The 23,960-nt window shown below is 46.2% G+C and overlaps 1 protein-coding gene across 2 annotated transcripts in view; it reads right to left on the reverse strand.

The window, feature by feature from the left end:
* Positions 1 to 23,960, reverse strand: part of STK10 (serine/threonine kinase 10) — a 152,374-nt gene that overhangs the window by 16,875 nt on the left and 111,539 nt on the right. For both annotated transcript variants that reach the window (XM_025388215.1, XM_025388216.1), the window contains exons 11-14: positions 23,402 to 23,525; positions 22,767 to 22,946; positions 6,979 to 7,071; positions 3,287 to 3,416 (exon numbers count right to left, since the gene is read on the reverse strand). In XM_025388215.1, coding sequence (XP_025244000.1) covers positions 3,287 to 3,416; positions 6,979 to 7,071; positions 22,767 to 22,946; positions 23,402 to 23,525 — 527 coding nt within the window. The remainder of the gene's footprint in view (positions 1 to 3,286; positions 3,417 to 6,978; positions 7,072 to 22,766; positions 22,947 to 23,401; positions 23,526 to 23,960) is intronic.

The raw sequence follows: 23,960 nt of genomic DNA on the forward strand, positions 1-23,960 counted from the left end.
CTGGAGGTCTATTAATCCACCCTTGTGCACAGCACCCGGGTGGGGACCTGGAGTCAAAGGGAGAATCTCATGCCCTTCGAGACAGGAGATTATGCTTGGCTCAGTGCGAATGTTGTTTATTTCACTGCATTCCCGTTCCGTGCAAAATGGTATCTGCTTTTGGTATATCAGAATAGTGATTCTGGCTTCCACCCCAAAATCAGAACCACAGTTCCGTAAATAGGGCAGTTCTTACCAACATCATGGGATAGGAAAAGGAAGTGAGGGCTTTTCTCAAAACAACTGTGCTCTATTCAGAATATTGAAAACTCAAGAAGCCCGTTTTGCTGATCCACACCAATTAATAAGAGGTTTATGTTGCTTAACTGCCCTGGTCATCAAAGGCCTGGAGGAGGCCTGTTTTATAAGCGAGCCAAAAATGGCCCTGGGATATGGCCTCATGTTGTTTACTTCCTCACAGCAGGCCCGGACCGCCAAAAGTCCACAGGCACCAAACTCAAATGTATAACCATCCTCTGTTATTTCTAAAACATAGTATGTACGGCCAGGCACAGTGGCTCACGCCTATAGACCCAGCATTTTGGGAGGCTGAGGTGGGTAGATTGCTTGAGCCCAGGAACTTGAGACCAGCCTGGGCAAAATGGCGAAACCCTGTCTCTACTAAAAATACAAAAATTAGCTGGGTGTGGTGGCGTGCACCTGTAATCACAGCTACTCAGAAGCCTAAGGCATGAGAAGCGCTTGAACAGGGGAGGCAGAGGCTGCAGGGAGCCAGTATTGTGCCACTGCACTCCAGCCTGGGTGACAGAGTGAGACTTGGTCTCAAAAAACAAAAACAAAAACAAAACCCAGGTATATAGCTACAGAAAAAAGCTCAAACAGGGCCGGGCGCGGTGGCTCACGCCTATAATCCCAGCACTTTGGGAAGCCGAGACAGGCAGATCACGAGGTCAGGAGATCAAGACCATCCTGGCTAACATGGTGAAACCCTGTCTCTACTAAAAATATATTAAAAAGTTAGCTGGGCATGGTGGCAGGTGCCTGTAGTCCCAGCTACTCGGGAGGCTGAGGCAGGAGAATGGCGCGGTGACTCACACCTGTAATCCCAGCACTTTGGGAAGCCAAGGCGGGTGGATTACTTGAGGTCAGGAGTTCAAGACCAGCCTGGCCAACATGGTGAAACCCCATCTCTACTAAAAATATAAAAAATTAGCTGGATGTGGTGGCGCAAACCTGTAATCATCCCAGCTATGAAGGAGGCTGAGACAGAAGAACTGCTTGAACCTGGGAGGTGGAGGTTGCAGTGAGCCAAGATTGTGCCACTGCACTCCAGCCTGGATGACACAGTGAGACTCCATCTCCAAAAAAAAAAAAAAAAAAAACAAAGTTCAAACCAAGCAGATATTTAGCCATTTGGAGCCTGCCTACTTTGCATATCGCATGAAACTGCACCTAACATCTGCTAGCCATAGAGAAAAGAGACCCAAGGGCTCCAGAAAGACCCCAAGCCACCGCTGCCCTTTGCAGTTTTCTGATCTAGAGATGCCCCATCTGAGCTCCCCACGCTGGACGACATCATCTAGACATGTGAGCCCCCTCTCAGGTCCCCTTCTTGCCCAAGAGTTCCTTTGCCTTCTTCCCCTGCTGGATGGTGGCCTGCACCGTCACCTCTAGAAGGCCTCATTCTGTAAGGGACCCCCTCAGCGTGTAAACCTGTCAAAATGCCCCCCAAGCAAAGCTGCTTGTATGCTACTGCCATCTTGTGGTCATTTATTTTTTTCTCAATCAGCCCTGAAATGCCCAGCTTCCTAATATTGTCATCCAAGGCCCAGCTCTATCACCCATTAACTGTGCAACCTCAGTGCTACGATCTGAACGTTTCCGTCCCCTCCAAATGTATATGTTGAAATCTTAACCTCTGAGGTGAGGGTATTAGGAGGTGGGGCCTTTTGGGAGGTGATTAGGTCACGAGGGTGGAGCCCTCGTGAATGGAATTAGTGCCTTTTTATTAATAAAAGAGACCCCAGGCCGGGCACGTTGGCTTATGCCTGTAATCCCAGCACTTTGGGAGGCTGAGGCAGGCAGATCACTTGAGCCCAGGACTTTGAGACCAGCCTGGACAACATAGAAGACCCCATTTATACAAAAAACACAAAAATTAGCCAAGTGTGGTAGCACATGCCTGTAGTCCCAGCTACCTGGGAGGCTGAGGTGGGAGGACTGCTTGAGCCTCAGAGGCAGAGGTCACAGTGAGCCATGACTGTGCCACTGCACTCCAGCCTTGGCCACAGAGCAAGACACTGTCTCAAAACAAAACAAAACAAAAAAACCAAAACACTACAAAACCCCAAAAACCCAGAGACCCCAGAACCGGTCTCCCTCCGCTCCGCTGTGTGAGGATACAGCGAGAAGCCAGAGACCCCAGAGCCAGTCTCCCTCCGCTGTGTGAGGATACAGCGAGAAGCCAGGGACCCCAGAGCCGGTCCCCCTCCGCCATGTGAGGATACAGTGAGGAGCCAGGGACCCCAGAGCCCGTCCCCCTCCGCTGTGTGAGGATACAGTGAGGAGCCAGGGACCCCAGAGCCCGTCCCCCTCCGCTGTGTGAGGAGACAGCGAGGAGCCAGGGACCCCAGAGCCCGTCCCCCTCCGCCGTGTGAGGAGACAGCGAGGAGGTGCCACCTATGAAGCACAGAGTAAGCCCGCCCCAGACCACACATGTGCTGGCACCTTGACTGCGGATTTCCCAGCCTCCAGAAGTGTGAGAAACGAACGTCTGTTGTTGATAAGCCACTCAGTCAGTGGTATTTTGTTAGAGCAGCTGAATGAACTAAGATACTTGGCCAAAGAATAGTAACTCTCCAGGCCTCAGTTTCCTCATCTACAGAAATGGGGATAACCCAGGCCCTGCCCCACAGTGTTAGGTGAGGATTCGGTGAGATAAAGGTGGAAAAATGGACTGGCACGTGGCCTGGCAGACTGGTTGCTCAGTCCCTGCCAAGCTGTCTCCACCTCCCGTCAACCCAGCTCACTGATTAACCTACTCTATGCCTGTTCCTTTCTCCTCTTGACTTCTGGAATAATGTCAAATAGTCTTGGTGACAACTGGTATCCTTGCCTCGTTCCTTACTTCAGTGGGGGTTTTCCCCAGGTTTCACCATGAAGGATGATGTTTAGTTGTGGGGATGGAGAAGGCCTGGGAGGTTTTTCTTGCCCACCCCACTTCCCAGGGCTGGGATGTCCACAGCGACTCTGGGCCAAGACAGCGCTGCCACTCGCACGCCCCCACCTCGAAGCAGCTCCTGCTTCTTCATGAGGCACTCGCGCTCCTTGCCACAGATCTCCCGCCTGTTGTCGGTGGTGAGCCTCTTCATGGCCAGCTCCAGGTCCTCCTTCTGCTTGGCTACAAAGTCCCGGTCCTGTGGGGAGAGAGGAGGACAGGCCTTTATCCAGAGCTGGCTTGGGCACCTCAATGTCTCTTCCTATTATGGAAGAAAAGCCTGCGTGATCAGAGAAGAAAATTCAGAAACAGGAAAGAAACTGGTGGAGGGGAAATTTAAGAGAGACTTAGAGACACATCAACCAATTTCAACACGTGGGCTTCATCTGGATCCTGGATCAAAGAACAATTTTTTTTTTTTTTTTTTTTTGAGACCAAGTCTCGGTCTATCACCAGGGCTGGAATGCAGTGGCACAATCTCGGCTCACTGCAATCTCCGCCTCCCAGGTTCAAGCGATTCTCCTGCCTCAGCCTCCTGAGTAGCTGGGATTACAGGCGTGCACCACCACACCTGGCTGATTTTTGTATTTTTAGTAGAGACAGGGTTTCACCATGTTCGCCAGACTGGTCTCGAACTCCTGACCTCGTGATCTGCCCGCCTCAGCCTCCCAAAGTGCTGGGATTACAGGCTGAGCCACTGTGCCTGGCCAATTTTTTTTTTTTTTTAAAGGATGACATTCATGAAACAATTGGAAACTGGAATACTGACAATATTATGTTGTTCAGCAATTATGGTTGAATTTGCTAGGTGTGTTTATGGTATGGTAGTTATTTCTCTGATGTCTGACAGGTAAAATAATATGATGTCTGGGATTTGATTAAAAATAATACCTTGGGGTCAGGGAGTGAATGAGTGGGCATGAGGTGATATTACTGAGATTAGGTGATAGGTATATGGTGGTTCATTATGCCATATGTTTCTTTTCTTTTCTTTCTTATATTTATTTATTTATTTATTTTTTGAGAGAGAGAGTCTCGCTCTGTCACCCAGGCTGGAGTGCAATGGCATGATCTTGGCTCACTGCAACATTGGCCTCCCAGGTTCAAGTGATTCTCCCATCTCAGCTTTCTGAGTAGCTGGGATTACAGGTGCGCACTATCACGCCCGGCTAACTTTTGTATTTTTAGTAGAGATGGGGTTTCACCATGTTGGCCAGGCTGGTCTTGAATTCCTGGCCTCAAGTGATCTGCCCACCTTGGCCTCCCTCTTCCTATGTTTTTAATTTTCCATAATAAAGAGGAAAAAAATTAAAATAAAAAAATTTAGAAACCACAGAATTAGTAAAACTCTCCACCTATCCTATCACCCAGAGTTGGCAACTGTGGTATGTCTATACAAGTGTATCTATACCTATTGTTATTGTTGTGTTACAAAAATTATTAAAAAGGGCTCAAACAGATTATGTGAGCACCTAAGTTCACAGCAGCATTATTCACAATAGTCAAGGGATGAAAACAGCCCACGTGTCCGTCCACAGATAAATGGATAAACATCATGTGTTATATCCACACAATGGAATATTATTCAGCCTTAAAAAGGAAAGAAATTCTGACACATGCAACAACATGGATGAACCTTGAGGACATTACACTAAGTGAAATAAGCCAATCACAAAACGACAAATATTCTATGATTCCACTTATATGAAGTACCTAGAATAGTCAAATTCATAGCGAAAGCAGAATAAAGTTAGCAAGGGTTGGAGGGGAAGAAACGGAGAGTTACGGTTTGATGGGTGCAGAGTTTCAGTTTTACAAGATGAGAGAGTTGTGGGGATAGATGGTTGGTGGTGATGGCCGCACAGTGAGAACGTGCTTAACACCACTATGTTGTACACTTAATAATGGGAAAGATGGTAAATTTTATGTTATGACTATTTTACCACAATTTTAAACAATTATTTAAAAAAATCTTTCCATGTTATAATGTGATCTTCTGGCCAGGCGCAGTGGCTCACGCCTGTAATCCCAGCACGCCGGGAGGCTGAGGCAGGCGGATCACCTGGGGTCAGGAGTTCGAGACTAGCCTGGCCAACATGGTGAAACCCCATCTCTACTAAAAATACAAAAATTAGCCAGGTGTGGTGGCATACACCTGTAGTCCCAGCTACTTGGGAGGCTGAGGCAGGAGAATTGCTTGAGCCCTGGAGGCGGAGGTTGCAGTGAGCTGAGATTGTGCCACCACACTCCAGCCTGGGCAACAGAGTGAGACTCCATCTCAAAAAAACAAAACAAAACAAAACAAAACAAAACAAAAAAACACTGTGATGAAACTCCCACTTTTGAAACTCCATGTCAAATAAATAAATAATGTGATCTTCTATCATATGTGTTTCAATGGCTGAAAAATTTCATGCTTTGGATGTTATTTATCCAATAAACAACACGATGTTTCCAGGTGTTATGTATTTTTAAAGTAGTGCTACTTCATATTCTGGTAGTTAAGTGTTTGTGAACCTCTGTGATAACTCCTTCAGGATTTTTAGATTCCCTCAGGATTTCTAGAAGCAGAAAATCCAAGCCAAAGGACGTACGTATCTTCAAAGCTCTCCATGCAACTGCCTCCTCCAGGCCACACCATCTACTGTCCCTCTGCGTGGACGAGGGCCTGTGTGCCCCGCCTCACCAGTCCACAGTCTCTTCCTAATCGCGCTGTAACGGGACAGTTCATGGGGCGTTCCAGAGACAACACAAGCTTGAGGCCTCGACCCCCTCCCCGACTGTGAACTTAGCAATGTCACCTCTCTCAGTCTTTGTTTCCTCTTCTGTGAATGGGAAAATGAACAGCTCCTACCATGGTAAGCTATGAACGCTGAACCAGGTAATACAGAAAGCATTTGTAAATGTGGACTCAAAGATTCTCTGCTTTGGAGGCTGAAGAAGCAGAGCACACAAAGACCCCCTCATGGGGAAAATGGGAGCATTCCAGCACGGGATGAAAAGAAGGCTGGGGAGGCCAGCCAGGGCACAGCAAAGAGGCAGCGCTTATCTTAGGGACAATGCGGGAGCCACTGAAGGCTTTTAAGGCACAGGGCTGTGGGGGGAAGGGTGCTGTTATCAGACTTGGAATTCAAACTGCTCACACCTGCAGGCAGGAGAGAAGAAACTGCAGGGGAAAAACAGCAACAGGAAGCCTCGCTGGGAGGCCACTGGACAGTGGCTGGGGGGTCATGGAGATGGTGACAAGTTGATAGATCCAGAGACAGGAGATAAGAAATATACATACCATGCTTCAGGAGGTGATGAAGGACTGGAGGGAAAGGAGGGGACAGGAATGATGGGCCAGAAAGGAAGGAAAATGGCACCCTTCAGAGCATGACACGACCAGGTCTGGGACATCATGAGTTTGATGTCCTTTAGACTTAAAAGATGCCAAGAGGGCAGGGTTGGTCAAGGAGATGTGACTTACAAATAAATAACCCTAGAACAAGGTAGGAGGTGCTAAGGGTTTGGGAGGATGGTCAATGTAAAGTGTTGGGGTATCCAGAGATGGAAGAGCTCACTTCCAGCTGGAGGCGAGGCAATCAAGGAAGGCTGCATGGAAGAGGGGATAATGGGGCCATGAAGGATGAGGCTAGATTTAGGTATTCAGAACAGGGCATTTGAGGGGCAGTGACTGGGCAAAGGCAGAGAGGGGGCCTGGTCACCATTCCAGGTCTCACACCAGTCCCTGCACTCCCCAGCTGAGGCCAGGGACTCACAAGAAGCTGCTTTTTCTGCGTATGCTCCTCCATCTTTTGCTTCATGCTCTCCTTCCGCTGCTGTCGGGGGAGCTTCTCCACCTCGTTCTTCACCTGCAACAGAGACAGCAGAGAGGGGCTGGGTCAGGGTCCTCTCCATGCTTCCTGCAGTATATTCTTCAACCCAGAACTCCTGGGCCAGAGATTGAGGAAGAGGCTCAGTGTTGCAAGGGCCAGCACCCTATGCGGCTCCCACCAAACTCCTCTGAGCAGGTGCCTCCCACTGGCCTACTCCTGCCTGCTGCTGGTTTCAGCTTCCAGCTCCCCTAGAGTGGGCAGGTGCAGTTTCCAGCTGCGTGGTATCCTCCCTCCTCTTCTGGTAACAGCGCCCGGCTTCCTGCAGGGCAGTTTCTCCACCTTTTTAAAAAATGACAGTCCCCACAGAAGTTCTTTTAGACATTTTTTCCTAATCCCTCTCCCCCCATGAAATTAGTCCAACAGACAATACTGTCGATCTGATAAACCATTGTCACATCTCAGGTATTTGGCTTCCTTTGCAGTAATATTAGCCTGGCTGAGAATGCACATCTTTTGTTTTTTTGAGATGGAATCAAGCAATTCTCCCGCCTCAGCCTCCCAAGTAGCTGGGATTACAAGTGTGCGACACCACACCCGGCTAATTTTTGTATTTATAGTAGAGATGGAGTTTCACCATGTTGGCCAGGCTGGTCTCAAACTCCTGACCTCAAGTGATCTGCCTGCCTTGGCCTCCCAAAGCACAGGGATTACAGGCGTGTGCCACTGCGCCCGGCCGAGAATGCATACTTTAGTATCCCCCTTGTCAGTCCCTGAGGTCCAGGTGAACTGACACCCCTACCCCCACTGGCCCTGGGCTGAGCATCTGATGCAGGCTGGCCAAGCAGCACATTCCATGCCCTTAGCCTCAGGAACTGATTCAGAGAGAAGCACGTGACCCTCAATGGTCCAGTGCGAACTTTGGGACGTTGCTGGAGCGACTGAAGGAAAGCTACCTGCTGTCCTCTGGGGTTGTTAAACTGGGGGGATGAAGGCCAAGGTGCGTCACCTTGTCAGCCCTGGAGGGGACTGCCTGAGATGAACTCGACGCAGGGAAGCAATGCCAAGAGAGGAGAACGAAGAATTCCTGCCACACTCCTGCCCTCCTGGCCAGACGCCAGCAAGTATTCTTTCGTCCTTCAGCCGGCTGGGATTGGGTTTCTGTCTTTTGTGACAGGAGGGAGAAGAGATCCATGACACTTCTCTCTAAGGACCCCGGACTTCCTCAGACATTTCCTTCCCAAGAAACCCACACCTTTACCAGTGCCTAATAACCCAAAACCTGCACTGACAGAGGGCTCTTAGGAGCATCTGATGGGGGAAAAGGCCTGCCTGTGAGCAAAAAAAGAACATTCTGGGGAGTTCTGGCATGGTGAGGTAAGCCAAGACAGGCTGTGTCTCCTGATAATTACAGTGAAAACACTGCATCAAATACGAAAGTAACTACTTGAGGACTCTGAAAACCAAACAAAAGCAGGTGACATGAAGGGGAGTCCAAATTTGCAGACAAGACTGGTAGAGGGGAAAAGTTTCCTATTTTTTTTTTTTCCATCCTTTTGCTCTCCTGGCTTTGCACCAATCCCAGACCTGCCCAGTGGTGCAGTAGAAAAGCTGGCTAAAACTCCATAAGAAACCTTGTATTTCTGGCCAGAGAACCAGGAAAAGAGGCCTGCGGAGTCCAGTGAGTATGGGATGAATCCCAAAGAGAAAGGCACAGAAGGCCAGGCATAGTGGCTCACACCTGTATTCCCAGCACTTTGGGAGGCCAAGGAAGGTGGATCACTTGAGGTCAGGAGTTCAAGACCAGCTTGGGCAACATGGTGAAACCCCAACTCTACTAAAAATATAAAAATTAGCCGGACGTGGTGGCACATGCCTGTAATCTCAGCTCCTCGAGAAGGAGGCATGAGAATCACTTGAACTGAGGAGGTGGAGTCTGCAGTGAGCCGAGATCGCACCACTGAACTCCAGCCTGAATGACAGAGCGAGACTCCGTCTCAAAAAAAAAGAGAAGAGCACAGGAAAAGGGAAATTCCTCATTCTGTGTGTAAACACAGAGATTCACCCCTGAGCTAAGCATGAGTGAGACAGGTGCCAAGCAGTAGAGCAAAAAACCAAAGAAGAAAAGACCTAACTAAACTAAGACTGAAACCACTACCCACAGAAGATCAGACAGAACCTGTGGTCTACAGGGTTTCCTGTTAAACAAAAAACATCTACATTCTCCAAAAGATTATAATACAGACCCACAGTCTACAGACCATAACACTAAAATATCAAGGATAGGCAGGCACGGTGGCTCACGCCTGTAATCCCAGCACTTTGGGAGGCTGGGTGGATCACCTGAGCTCAGGAATTCGAGACCAACCTGGGCAACATGGCAAAACCCCATCTCTACAGAAAATATTAATACAAAAAACTAGCTGGGTGTGGTGCCAGTGCACCTGTAGTCTCAGCTACTCAGGAGGCTGAAGTGGGAGGATCACTTTAGCCCAGGAGCTTGAGGCTGCAGTGGGCTGTGACTGCACCACTGCACTCCAACCTGGGCAACAGAGCAAGAAGCAAGACCCTGTCACTAAATAAATAAATAAATAAATAAATAAATAAATAAATAAAATGTCAAGGAAACAATAAAAAATTACTCTGCATACAAAGAACCAGGAAATAGAACCAGTTTTCAAAGAAAAAGACAATCAGTAGATATCAGCTCTGGGATGATACAGATGTTGACACAAAGAAACTTCAAAGCAGCTACTATAACTATACTCCATGAGGTAAAGCCCTTTAATATTTCAAATATGGAAAGATGAAAGTTCACAGCACAGAAAAACTATTTTTTTTTTTGAGACAGGGTCTTACTCTGTTGCCCAGCCTAGAGTGCAAATGGTGCAATCTCCGCTCACTGCAACCTCCACCTCCTGGGCTCAAGTGCTTCTCCTGTCTCAGCCTCCAGAATAACTGGGATTACAGGTACCCAGTTATTTGGGTGCCTGGCTAATTTTTGTATTTTTAGTAGAGACGGGGTTTCACCATGTTGGCCAGGCTGGTCTTGAACTCCTGACCTGAAGTGATCCACCCGCCTTGGCCTCCCAAAGTGCTGGGATTACAGGCGTGAGCCACCATGCCCAGCCAGAAAAACTATTTTTAAAAAATTGAAAAATTTAAAACTAAACAATAGAATGTCTGAGATTAAAATAAAACAATAGCAGAACGGTGATCACAGAGGAGGGTCGTTAATTTGAAGACTAATTAATAAAGATTATATAATCTGAATGACAGAGAGGAAGAAAGATGAAAAAGATGAAGGTTTCAGGGACTTATGGGAAAATTATCAAAAGCTCAATGAAACCCAAACAGGTTAAATTAAAAGAAAACCACCCTCATATATATCATAATAAAACTTGAAAACCAAACTAAAAAAATTCAGGAGAGTATTTAAGAGAAATGTGACATTTTAACACAGGATAATCATGACTCCAGTGACCACGGATTTCCCAACAGACACCAGGGAGGCCAAAAGCCACTGGAGTATCATCCTTAAAGTGCTGAAAGAAGGGCCGGGCACAGTGGCTTATGCTTGTAATCCCAGCACTTTGGGAGGCTGAGGCGGGTGGATCACAAGGTCAGGAATTCAAGACCAGACTGGCCAAGATGGTGAAACCCTGTATCTAGTAAAAATATTTTAAAAATTAGCCAGGCGTGGTGATGGGCGCCTGTAATCCCAGCTACTCAGGAGGCTGAGGCAGAGAACTGCTTGAACCCGGCAGGCACAAGTTGCACTGAGCCGAGATCACACCACTGCACTCCAGCCTGGGTGACAGAGCAAGACTCCATCTCAAAAAAAAAAAGTACCAAAATAAAAGAACAGGAAGAATAGGTATGTCTAATGGAACTATCCTTCAGAAATGAAAGCAAAATAAAGACATTTTCAGATGAAGGAAAGTAGGAAACTTTGTGGTCGGGAAGAAAGGCTACATTGGAAGTTCTTCAGGTTAAAAAGAAGTGAGCTGAGGAGAAAACTTGTATCTTCAGTAAAAAAGAAAGAGTGACAGAAATGGTAAATATCTGGATAAACACAGTGAACAATTTTTCCCTTAAGATCTTTAAAATCTCAATGACCATTTAAAGCAAAAGTTGTCACATTGTCTGGTATGGTTTTTAATATATGTAGATGTAATACATTATCCGTGATAGGCCAGGTGTGGTGGCTCAAGCCTGTAATGCCAGCACTTTGGGAGGCTGAGGTGGCCAGATTGCTTGAGGCCAGGCAAGACCAGCCTGGCCAACATGGTGAAACCCTGTCTCTAGGTATGAGAAGTGCTTGAACCCAGGAGGCAGAGGTTGCAGTGAGCAGAGAGCATACCATTACACTCCAGCCTGGGTGACACAGCAAGACTCGGTCTCAAAAAAAAAAAAAAAAAAAAAGGCCAAAAATGTGACAATTATAACAAAACTGAGAAAGTATCAAGAAATTTACATGCTTGTAAAGGTACATTTTACTTAAAGAATTACAATATCAACTCTAAATAGATGCTGAGATAGGTATGTATATTATAACGCCCCAGAGCAACCATTAAACACACACACACACACACACACAAACACACACACAAAGATAAACTAATTCGTGAAGTTAAAAATATTCAAATACTCCAAAAGGAGGTAGGAAAACGGGGAAGAGAGGAACAAAAACCAAAGGAGACAAAACAGGTAATAATTTAATTAAATATAAATGGCATAAACACATCTATTAAAAAACAAAGATTTTCAGATGGGATTAAAAAAAATGAAAGCACAACTATATGCTGTCAACAAGAAATGCATGTTAAATATAAAGACTTAGATACGTTAAATTGAAAGGACAGGAAAAGATACTGTATGCAAACACTTATCAAAAGAAAGTAGGATTGGCTATTGATTAGACAAGGCAGACTTCAGAACAAGGAATATTATCAGGAATAATGATAGGCATTATATAATCATAAAAGGAAGAGTCAGTTCACTAAGAAAATATGACTATTTTAGGCTTAGCTAAAGTCTAGGAGGCTGAGGAGGATCACTTGAGCCCAGGGGTTTGAGGGCAGTCTGGGCAACACAGTGAGACTTCCACTGCAAAAAAAATAAACAAATAAATAAAGAAAAGAAAATGTGACTATTTAAAATAACAAAATAATTTCAAAAGTGTGAAACAAAAGCTGACAGAACTGAATGAGAAATAGGCAAATCCACAATTACAGTTGGAGATGTTAACATTCCTTTCTTGGTAACCAGTAGAACAAGTAGTCAGAAAATCAGTAAGAATACAGAAGACCTGAACAATACTATCAATTAACTTGACCTCCTTGACGTTTATAGAATACTCCACTCAACAGCAGCAGAATATCCTTTTCAAGTGCACATGGAACACTCAGTAACACAGACCACATCCCAGACCATAAAACAAGCCATAATACATTTTTAAAAATTGAAATCTTAAAAAATATATGGGCCGGGCGTGGTGGCTCACGCCTGTAATCCCAGTACTTTGGGAGGCTGAGGCATGTGGATCACCTGGGGTCAAGAGTTCAAGACCAGCCTGGTCAACATGGTGAAACCTCGACTCTACTAAAAATACAAAAATTAGCTGGGTGTTGTGGCATGTGCCTGTAATCCCAGCTACTTGGGGGGGCTGAGGCAGGAGAATCACTTGAACCCAGGAGGCAGAGGTTGCAGTGAGCCAAGATCATGCCATTGTACTCCAGTCTGGGCAACAAAAGCAAAATTCCATCTCAAAAAAAAATAATAATACTTATATGTAATATATATATATGTTATTTGATTTGATCATAATGAAATCAAAGTAAAAAATAAGAGAAAGATATGAGAGCCCCAAAACATTTTAAAATTAAACAACAAGCTTATTAATATTTTTTTTTTTTTTTTTTGAGACGGAGTCTTGCTCTGTCACCCAGGCTGGAGTGCAGTGGCCGGATCTCAGCTCACTGCAAGCTCCTCCTCTCGGGTTCACGCCATTCTCCTGCCTCAGCCTCCCGAGTAGCTGGGACTACAGGCACCCGCCACTTCGTCCGGCTAGTTTTTTGTATTTTTTAGTAGAGACGGGGTTTCACCGTATTAGCCAGGATGGTCTCGATCTCCTGACCTCGTGATCCGCCCATCTCGGCCTCCCAAAGTGCTGGGATTACAGGCTTGAGCCACCGCGCCCGGCCTAAACAACAAGCTTTTAAATAACCTGGGTCAAAGAGGAAGTTGCAAAGGAAATTAAAAAGTAATTGGTATTGAATAAAAATGAAAATACAACATATAAAGATTTGTAGAATGAAGTTAAAACAGTGCCCCATTTATAGCATTAAGTGAAATTTATGGCATTAAGTGCTTAAAGAATAGTCTCAAATCAATGTTCTAAATGAGCTTCTACATTAAGAAACCATAAAAAGAAGAGCAATTTAAACCCAAGCCTAATATAACAGCAGAAATCAATAACATTGAAAAGAAAAATCAATGAAACCAAAAGTTGGTTCTTTGAAAAGGTCAAAAAAATTAATAAACAATTAGACTGACAGGGAAGGAGAAGGAGAGGAAAAGGAGGAGGAGAAGAAGATGACAATACAAAATACCAGTATGAGGGATGAAAGAAAGAACATCACTACAGATGCTACAGGCATTCAAAGGATAGTCAGGAAATATTTAATGCCAATAAATTTGAGCATTAAAATGAAATCTACAAATTCCTTGAAAGACAGAAGCTACTAAAGCTTACTTAAGGAGAAACAGGCCAGGCGCGGTGGCTCATGCCCGTATCCCAGCACTTTGGGAAGCTGAGGCGGGTGGATCGCCTGAGGTCAGGAGTTTAAGACCATCCTGGCAGGCCGGGCGCAGTGGCTCAAGCCTGTAATCCCAGCACTTTGGGAGGCCGAGACGGGCAGATCACGAGGTCAGGAGATCGAGACCATCCTGGCTAACACAGTGAAACCCCGTCTCTACTAAAAATACAAAAAATTAGCCGGGCGTAGTGGCGGCGCCTGTAGTTCCAGCTACTCGGGAGGCTGAGGCAGGAGAATGGCGTAAACCCGGGAGGCAGAGCTTGCAGTGAGCCGAGATCGCACCACTGCACTCCAGCCTGGGGGCAACAGAGTGAGACTCCGCCTCAAAAAAAAAAAAAAAAGACCATCCTGGCTAACATGGTGAGAGCCCGTGTCTACTAAAAATACAAAAAAATTAGCCGGGCGTGGTGGCACGCACCTGTAATCCCAGCTACGCAGGAGGCTGAGGCAGGAGAATGGCTTGAACCTGGGAGGCAGAGGTTGTAGTGAGCTGAGATTTTACCACTGCACTCCAGCCTGGGCGACAGAGTGAGACTCTCTCAAAAAAATAAAAGAAAAAAGAAATAGGTATTGGAAGGCCATGTAACAAGAAAAAGTTAAAAAATAAAAAAAATTAAAAAGAAGAAATAGGTAACTAAAACTGAGGCAGGATAGGTAGTCAAAAAAAATGACCAGGTTCTCTGGACACAGCAACTATGGGGACCATACAGTCAACACCATAAGCCTCAGCATTCTCATTGTAATTGAGCTCATTCAAGCACAGCTATCTTCAGTAGGGAATTTTCCCTGTAGAGAGCGTGCACATTTTGATTTTACCTGTCCTCAGACTGACTCTTTGTTCATTATTAATAGTAAAAAACACACCCCGGGTAGAGATTTAAGATGCTAATGAGACAGTGACATACGAACAAGCAGGTACAGCTACTGCACATGCGCACCCAGAGGACCACACAGAACATGCTTCCTGGCAACACCTCTTCCCACCTACTTATGAGTCATCATGTAAGACTCCCATTAAAAGAGTCTCCCTAGTACCAGTCTTTGCTGTCTCATCCTTACAAGCAGCCCACTCTGAATTCTCTCTCTCTCAGGGTGTACTGTCTATTCCATACCTAACTTTCAAAATACTAGTTTTCTTTTGCAATAAACGACTCTATGCTGCAGCTCCTTTGCTGTGTGTCTCATGTTTAAATTCCTTAAAGCCAAGAAGACAAGAATCGAGGTGTCACAACAGCTGTCAACAAAACCAGATCAACATCCCTTATGACCACAGACCCCAAAATCCTCACCAAAATGTCAGCAAATTGAGTCCAGTAATATAGAAAAAGGAAAATATACAATAACCAAGTGGTTCTTACCCCAAAAAGGCAAAGCTGATGCAACATTTTAAAATCAAGCAATATAATTTATATCAACAGACTAACAGAAGAAAAACCATATGATTATATCAATTGATGCATGAAACCCATTTGATAAAATTCAACACCTATTCATAATAAAATCGATTAGCATACTAGGAATAGGAGACTTTAAAAAATGTTTTTCTTTTCTTTCTTTTCTGATACGGAGTCTCGCTCTGTCACCCAGGCTGGAGTGCAGTGGCGTAATCTCAGCTCACTGCAAGCTCCACCTCCCAGGTTCACGCCATTCTCCTGCTTCAGCCTCCCGAGTAGCTGGGACTACAGGCGCACGCCGCCACACCCAGCTAATTTTTTGTATTTTTAGTAGAGACGGGGTTTCACCGTGTTAGCCAGGATGGTCTCGATCTCCTGACCCTGTGATCCACCTACCTCGGCCTCCCAAAGTGCTGGGATTACAGGCGTGAGCCACCGTGCCCGGCCTCTTTTCTTTCTTTTTAACCTCAGCTTCTGCGTCTGTAGAAAGAGACTTTCTTAATCCGATGAGGGCAGCTATAAAAAGCGCTATTGCTAACATCATACTTAATGATGAAATATTGAATGCCTTCCCCTTAAAATGGGGAACAAGGCAAAGAAGTCCTCTCTACTATTCCTATTCAACATCCTGCTGAAGGTCCTGGCTAGCACAACAAAGCAATAAAAAAATAAAAAGCGCCGGGTGCAGTGGCTCATGCCTGTAATCCCAGCACTTTGGGAGGCCGAGGCAGGTGGATCACTTGAGGTCAGGAGATCGAGACCATCCTGGCTAACACGGTGAAACCCTGTCTCTACTGAAAATACAAAAAATCAGCTGGGCGTGGGGGCGGGCGCCTGTCGTCCCAGCTACTCGGGAGGCTGAGGCAGGAGAATGGCGTGAATCTGGGAGGCGGACTTGCTTGCAATGAGCCGAGATTGCGCCAGTGCACTCCAGTCTGGGCAACAAGAGCAAAACTGCATCTCAAAATAAATAAATAAATAAAATAAAATAAAATAAATACTTACGGGTAGCAAGTGAGCACACAAAAAGATACTCAAATCATTAGTTGTTAGTGAAATGTGAATTAAAAACCACAATGAAACACCACTTCACACCCATCAGAATGGCTAAAAAACCTGACAGTTGCAAGTGCTGATGAGCACATGGAGCAACTGGAACTCTTGCACCTTGTTGTGATGTAAAATGATCCAGCCCTTTTTGGAACACTCTGGCAGTCTCTCATAAAGTCAAACATGCACTTAGCATCTGACCCCAAAATCCCAGCAGCTGTTCTTCATTGTCTCTTCTTTCAATTCTTGGATTTTTTTTTTCATGGTCTTAGATTTGTAATCTGAATCCTTCTCCTATGTTCTTTGGCCTTAATGGTCTTAGATCAGGGTTTTGCAACTTCAGCACTACTGACCTTGTGGGTGGAGAATTCTTTATTGTGGGGGCTGCCCTGTGCATTTGTTGTGGGGGTTGTCCTGTGAATTTTAGGAAGTTAGCAGCATCCCTGGCTTCTACCTGCTCAATGCCAGTAGCACCTCTCCCTTGTTTCCCCAGTGCTGACAACCAAAATGTTTCTAGATATTGCCAATTGGCCCCTACGGAACAAAGCAGTCCCTGGTTGAGGATCATTGTCTTAGAAGTCCTAGTAAAATATCTAAAATCTTATTTGTGCCACTTCTGCTTCCACATCAAAGGGTCGCCTTGGAGATGCTATATAACCCTAGTTCAGCAGCTGGCTGTGGTGTCTGCCAAAATGCCTTTCGACAGCACCATCTCAGGCATCATACAATTTAAAGGCCTCATGAGCTTAAAACTGTGCTGTTTCAAGCATGATTTCTTGATTTTCCAGGACAGAAGATTAGAAGCAGCAGTTTAGTAAAGGATTTCTGCCAAAGGCACTGAAAACACTAAGAAACGTCACACCATTGACCACGGAGGGCGAAGGCAAAGGAACAGTAAAAGTAGAGTCACATGGGGCCACTTGACAAAGGGGCACAGGACTTCCATCCATCGGTATCCCCCGAGGACATTCATGTACCAGCACTGCTCTCCCGCTGAGATCTACTGAGAGGCAGGAGCAGGGGAACTGCATTCTGCTGGATGTCGGAAAACCTGCATTCTAGTCCAGCTACGTGTCTTCAGAAAAGTTATTGAACTCGTTAGAGTTCCTTATTTTCTCATCAGGAAAAACAATCTGGCTTTCGACTAAAATTTCTTTAGGGATCCTTTGAGGGTTACAATTCTGTGGTGTTATGGAGATCCAAACTATTTAATAGCTACATTCTGTTTAATGAGCTTTGCCTGGGAAGGCAGGGAAACAAGAGTTCTGGAAAGATTTCCTTCAAGACTGGTTAGGTTTGTTTTCCGATTTCAGTGATCTAAGGACATACAACTGTCAAGCCAGTTTTTCATGGATGCTAAAGATTACTGGGTTTATAGGAACTGAGTAGCAGACCATCAAGTCCCTTCTTACAGAGTGTGAGAATGTATCCACATTAATTGTATATGCATATATGCATATATACAGGAAGATGTAGTAAATTACTTGAAATTGACATGAATGGCCCGGCGCAGTGGCTCACGCCTGTAATCCTAGCACTTTGGGAAGCCAAGGTGGGCGGATCATGAGGTCAGGAGATTGAGACCATCCTGGTTAACACAGTGAAACCCCGTCTCTACTAAAAATATAAAAAATTAGCCGGGCGTGGTGGCGGGTGCCTGTAGTCCCAGCTACTTGGGAGGCTGGGGCAGGAGAATGGCATGAACCCAGGAGGCAGAGCTTGCAGTGAGCCGAGATAGCGCCACTGCACTCCAGCCTGGGTGACAGAGCGAGTCTCTGTCTCAAAAAAAAAAAAAAAAAAAGAAAAGAAATTGACATGAAGAATAAATAGGTCCCTGTTCAACTACCTTGCTAATAATTATTTTTCCTATATCCATATCTCCTTATTGAAAAGTGATTAGCATGATAAATATTCCACACCAATTGCTGTAATTCTGAAGAGGGTCCCAGGAGGCTTCTCACATTTTATTTTATTGTTTTGGTGTGTGTTTTCCATGCCTGAATTTAAAGTATGACATGCTCTCTCACACTGATTGGATCGTAGGGAAGTGGACAGGTGCACTCTTCCTTGCTCTGGGCTGGTTAAAGGAAAGTGCCTGTTGCATCTGTGTATGGTCTCCCTCTCCAGCATCCATGTGTGAATTACTCTGTTACGGCACTGGAATCGCTGATGCATCTGTAGGTAGTTCAGAGGCTGCTCACCTGGCGGAGGCCTCACCCCTTCTAATTTTGTCCTTCACCCCTGCTGCTGCATCCTGACCACTATGTCAAGGGCAATGAGCCAGACCTCCCATTCCTACTTGGAATTCCTACTTCCTCGCCCAGCACCTTGCAGCCCTCACAGAGGTGACCTTTGGAATAGAGAAGGAGTTCTTAGGAGTGTGGAGTAGGCAATGGCAAGACAGTGTCATCTGGGATATCTGGGGTTGCCATGGGGCAAAGCCTCTTGCTGGCCTCCTGCCATCGCTATCTGTTACATAAGTGAGTGGCAGAATCAAAGCAAGCAAGTTTGTCTACACAAAAGACCAGTACCTGGGACACCATCTTACTAAATGGTGTGAGCCCTGTCCTCCTCAAAAAGCCAAAGAGTCTGGGTGCAATGGCTCACGCCTGTAATCCCAACACTTTGGGAGGCCGAGGCAGGAGGATCACTTGAGGCCAGGAATTCAAGACCAGCCTGGGCAAATAAGTGAGACCCCCATTCCTACAAAAAAATGTTTTTAAAACATTAGCAAATGTTTTAAATACCCAGGAGGCCTAGGCAGGAGGATCACTTGAGCCCAGGAGTTCAAGGCTGCAGTGACCTGTGATTGCACCACTGCACTCCAGCCTCATCATTTAAAAAAAAAAAAGCCAAAAGAGCAAAGAAGTTAAGCTTTTTCTTTCCATGAAAACTTCTTGAAGAAAAACACCCATAGGAAAAGATATTTTAAAAAACTGAATGTGATTAGAACCCCAGGTGCCAGATCCCACACTCTGCCTCAGCATTCAGCGGCAGGCTTGAGAGCCTTCCTGGAACCCTGCTGGTGAGAAGTCCAACTTAAGGGCACGTTCTGGGAAAGGGTGAGGAAATCTGTGGCTTCCCCAACCCCCTCCTAAACTAGGCAACTCCCTCGGTCGCCTCCTCTCTCTTCCACTCTTACAAGTCCTTATACACACACACATACACACACGAGGTGTGCACGTGACAGGGCGCAGAGCCAAGGAGGGAATGGGCATCTACCCAGCTCTTATTCCGAGCAGATACTGGGTCTACCCCTGAATGTACTTCTCATTTAATGCTAAAACATCTATGTAAGGACTGGACGTTAACAGGATTATTAAAATAGCACACTCCTGCCTGTGGCCCACTGCCCTGCGTGAGCTGGTCTCTGCCTACCAGTCTGATTTCACCTTGTGCCAATCTCCCCTTTGCTTCCTTAGCTCCTGCTACATGGATGGTTTTCCAGCTCTTTGAACACTCCAAGCTCCTTCTCATACCTCAGGGCCTTTGCAGGTGCTGTCCCACCCTCCTGGAAGGTTCTTAGGCCTGCCAGCATCCTTCTGTACTCAGTTTACACGTCAAACGCTGAGAGGCTTTCCCAGACCCGTCTAAAGCAGATCTCTCTGGATCTCTAGTCAGCCAGTCTATATGTTTCCCTAGCATGTTGGTAGCTGTTTTATTTATTCAATATTGGACTTTTTGTTTGTTTGTCTGGCTTCTCTGGAAATTAACAAATCCAGAAATGAACAGAATATATATATATATTTGAGATGGAGTTTTGCTCTTGTTGCGCAGGCTGGATTGCAATGGCGTGATCTCGGCTCACTGTAACCTCTGCCTCCTGGGTTCGAGCAATTCTCCTGCTCAGCCTCCCGAGTAGCTGGGATTAAGGCATCTGCCATCACGCCCAACTAATTTTTTTGTATTTTTAGTAAAGATGCGGTTTCACCATGTTGGCCAGACTGGTTTTGAACTCCTGACCTCAAGTGATCCCCCCGCCTGGGCCTCCCAAAGTGTTGGGATTACAAGTGTGAGCCACAGCGCCCAGCTGCATTAACATTTTTTTTATCTTGATGACTGAGTTCTTGGGTCCTCTGAAATGTTGTGCAGGTATACCTCATTTTTTCATGCTTCACTTTATTACACTTTGCAGACACTGTGATTTTTACAAATTGAAGGTTTGTGGCAACTCTGTGTCGAGCAAGTCTATCAGCGTCATTTTTCCAAAAGCATGTTCTCACTTCCCGTCCACGTTTTGGTAATTCTCGCAATATTTCACATTTTTTCATTATTATTATCTCTATCATGACGACCTGTGATGAGTGACCTCTGACGTCACTACTGTAATTGTTATAGGGTGCCACGAGCCCATATAAGACAGCAAATGTAATCAATAGATGTTGAATGCGACCTGACTGCTCCACAGACTGGCCTTTCCCCCGTCTCTTCCCCTCTCCTCAGGCCTCCCTATTCTCTGAGACACAACGACATTGAAATGAGGCCAATGAATATCCCTACAATGGCCTCCAAGTGTTCACGTGAAAGCAGGAGTGGCCATGTCTCTCACTTTAAATCAAAAGCTAGAAATGATGAAGCTTAGTGAGAAAGGCATGGAGAAAACTTACTGGGTCAAAAGCTAGGCCTCCTACACCAGACGGTCAGCCAAGTTGTGAATACAAAGGAAAAGTTCTCGAAAGATAAAGGTGCTACTCCAATGAACATGAATGATGAGAAAGCAAAACGGCCTATGCTGAGATAAAGTTTGAGTGATCTGGGTAGAAGATAAACCAGCTACAATACTCCCTTATGCCAAAGCCCAATCCAGGGCAAGGCCCTAACTCTTCAATTCTGTGAAGGCTGAGAAAGGTGAGGAAGCTGAAGAAGAAAGGCTGGAAGCTAGCAGAGGCTGGTTCATGATGTTCAAGAAAAGATGCAAACTCCATAACATGAAAGTGCAAGGTAAAGCAGCAAGTGCTGACCGAGAAGCTGCAGTGAGTTATCCTGAAGACTTAGCTAAGATCATTGATGAAAGTGGCTGCACTAAACAACAGATTTTCAGTGTAGATGAAACAGCTTTCTCTGGGTAGAAGATGCCATCTAGGACTCTCAAAGCTACAGAGGAGAAGTCAATGACTGGCTTCAAAGCTTCAAAGGACAGGCTGATTCTCTTGTTAGGGGTTAATGCTGATGATGACTTGAAGTTGAAGCCAATGCTCATTTACCATTTTGAAAATCCTAGGGGCCCTTAAGAATCATGCTAAGCTGGGCACAGTGGCTCACGCCTGTAATCCCACCACTTTGAAAGGCCAAGGCGGGCAGATCATGAGGTCAGAAGTTCCAGACCAGCCTGGCCAATATGGTGAAACCCCATCTCTACTAAAAATACAAAAATTAGCCAAGTGTGGTGGTGCACGCCTGTAGTCCCAGCTACTTGGGAGGCTGAGGCAGAACGACTGCTTGAACCCAGGAGGCAGAGGTTGCAGTGAGCCGAGACTGCGCCACTGCACTCTAGCCTGGGTGACAGAGCAAGACTCCGTCTCCGAAAAAAAAAAAAATCAGGCTAAATCTACTCTGCCTGTGCTCTAAAAATGGAGCCACAAAGCCCAGGTGACAGCACATCTGTGTACAGCATGGTTTACTGAATACTGACTGGCTTTATTTTTTACTCACTTTATTGCAGGGGTATGGAACCAAACCCGCGGTATCTCCGAGGTACATCTGTGCTTAAGGTGACTGCCTCAACTGCTCAGCGGGCCAGGAGCCCTGGCTCCCAGAGGCAGCTGCCCACGGCCTCTGGGACGCCCCGAATGTCATGCCCACCATGGTAAAGCCTGGAATCTGGGCTCTGAGGTCCTGAGGACCACCCTCAGAGGCTGCTCATCCACTGCTCCCAGCTGGGAGACTGGGGACAGCCTGCCCTGGTGTTCCTGCTTGTCTCCATCCTCCACAAAGGGAGGCATGGGCTGTTCTTTGACGCCCAGATGCCTCTCGCAGAGCAGCCCATGAGATGTGCCTCAGGACCAGACTCCTCCTTCCACCCTCCCCTTCCCCTTCCAACTCGGGGAGAAGGAGGAGGTAGAGAGGGTGGCGTGTAGAGGGCATACTGTATGTGCCCACCCACCCAGCACCCACCGGCCCTTCTGGGAACAGCATCTCAAATTCCCCTGGGCCACCAGCCCTTCCTTATTCCCTGCTCTTTCTCGGCAGGGGTTGCTAAGCTGGGAGGATGTAAAGGAAGCTGCCTGAGGCCACACAGTGAGGGCCTGCCCTAAGCCACAGCAACACAGAGGAAAGCAGAGTTCACAGGATGGAGAAGTGGCTCCTCATGGCACAGCTCGGGCACACAGATCCAGCCTCACCTGCTCCCGAGCTCTTTAGCCACACCCCTTTGTTGCCAAGGTGAGGTTGAGCTGGGGCCACGATCACTTGCAACCAAGAAGGCCCTAATACTCCGAGCTGCCCCTGCCCCCGCCCAGCACATACTCACCTCTTTCTTCATCAGTTTGAGCTGCTCTTGGAACCTGGCATAGTCCCGATCCTGCTCCAGGCGGATCCGCTTGGCCTCTTCCCGGCGGCGTACGGCATGGTCTTGCTCCATCTTCTCCACTTGCTGCTTCTGCTGACGCTCCAGGTTCTCTAATTCCACGTCAAAGAACTTCTTCTTGGCCTGAAAGGAGCAGAAATTCCGAGAAATTCAGCAAAGTCACTTTGTACCTAGGAGGGACATGGGGAGTGGGATGGGGAGAACTCAGAGCCTGTGATCAGACCTAGGCTTGAATCCCAGCTCCACCACCCACTTGCTGTGTGACCCGGGGCAAGTTGCTTGGCCCGAGTCTCCATTTCCTCATCTGCAAACGGGAGACCAGACCATGTGTTGTTGCACGGTGCTCAGTAAAGGTTATTTGCCCTCTGGAGATCCTCCCGTGGGACTCGGGATCACTGTGACCTTCACAGGATTCTGTGTTAACAAGTCACCGCCTAACAAGATCAGGAAGCCTCCAGGAATTGGGCAATTGTTGTGAATTACTCTTCACTACCCAATCATTCCCGCTATGTAGCTTCCACTGAGAGAACACACAGAGGCAAGAAGCCCTCCAGGGTCCCATCTTTTCTCACACTCACGTTGATTTCCTGTTCAAAACGTTTGTGCATTTGCTCCAGCTGCAGCTCGTGCTTGTTACTCAGCTGGGTCTGGTTCCGATGCTCTTCCTTCTGGAGCAGCCGAAGCTCTCGGAGTTCCTGGCGCCTGAAAGGTTAAAGGATACAGATATGTCACAGTAAGAAACTGGCCTCAGGGATCACAATATTTGCAGCTTGGAACACTGAGGGTTGGATCATGGAGCAAAATCACACAAGTCTTGGTCATAGGCATGACTAGAACTCAGGCTTCATTTGATATTTATTGACAGACAAAACCTTAATAATCTTAATAAATAAAGAGTACCTACAAATCAATAAAAAGGAACACTATCCTAACCAAAAAAAGTGGCAAAGAACATGAACAGACATGAAGCAAAAGATAAAAAGAAATTTTAGAATCACCTATATAGATATAAAAGACAAATGAAAAAGAAACCACAATGTCATGATGTAGAAAACATGATGCAGAAAATTTGTGTAGAAACTACATTTTCATGATGTAGAAAATTTGACGGTAGAAACTGGTACATTTCTGGAGGAC

This window comes from Theropithecus gelada, chromosome 6, assembly GCF_003255815.1.
Source record: "Theropithecus gelada isolate Dixy chromosome 6, Tgel_1.0, whole genome shotgun sequence".
NCBI classification, from domain to species: domain Eukaryota; kingdom Metazoa; phylum Chordata; class Mammalia; order Primates; family Cercopithecidae; genus Theropithecus; species Theropithecus gelada.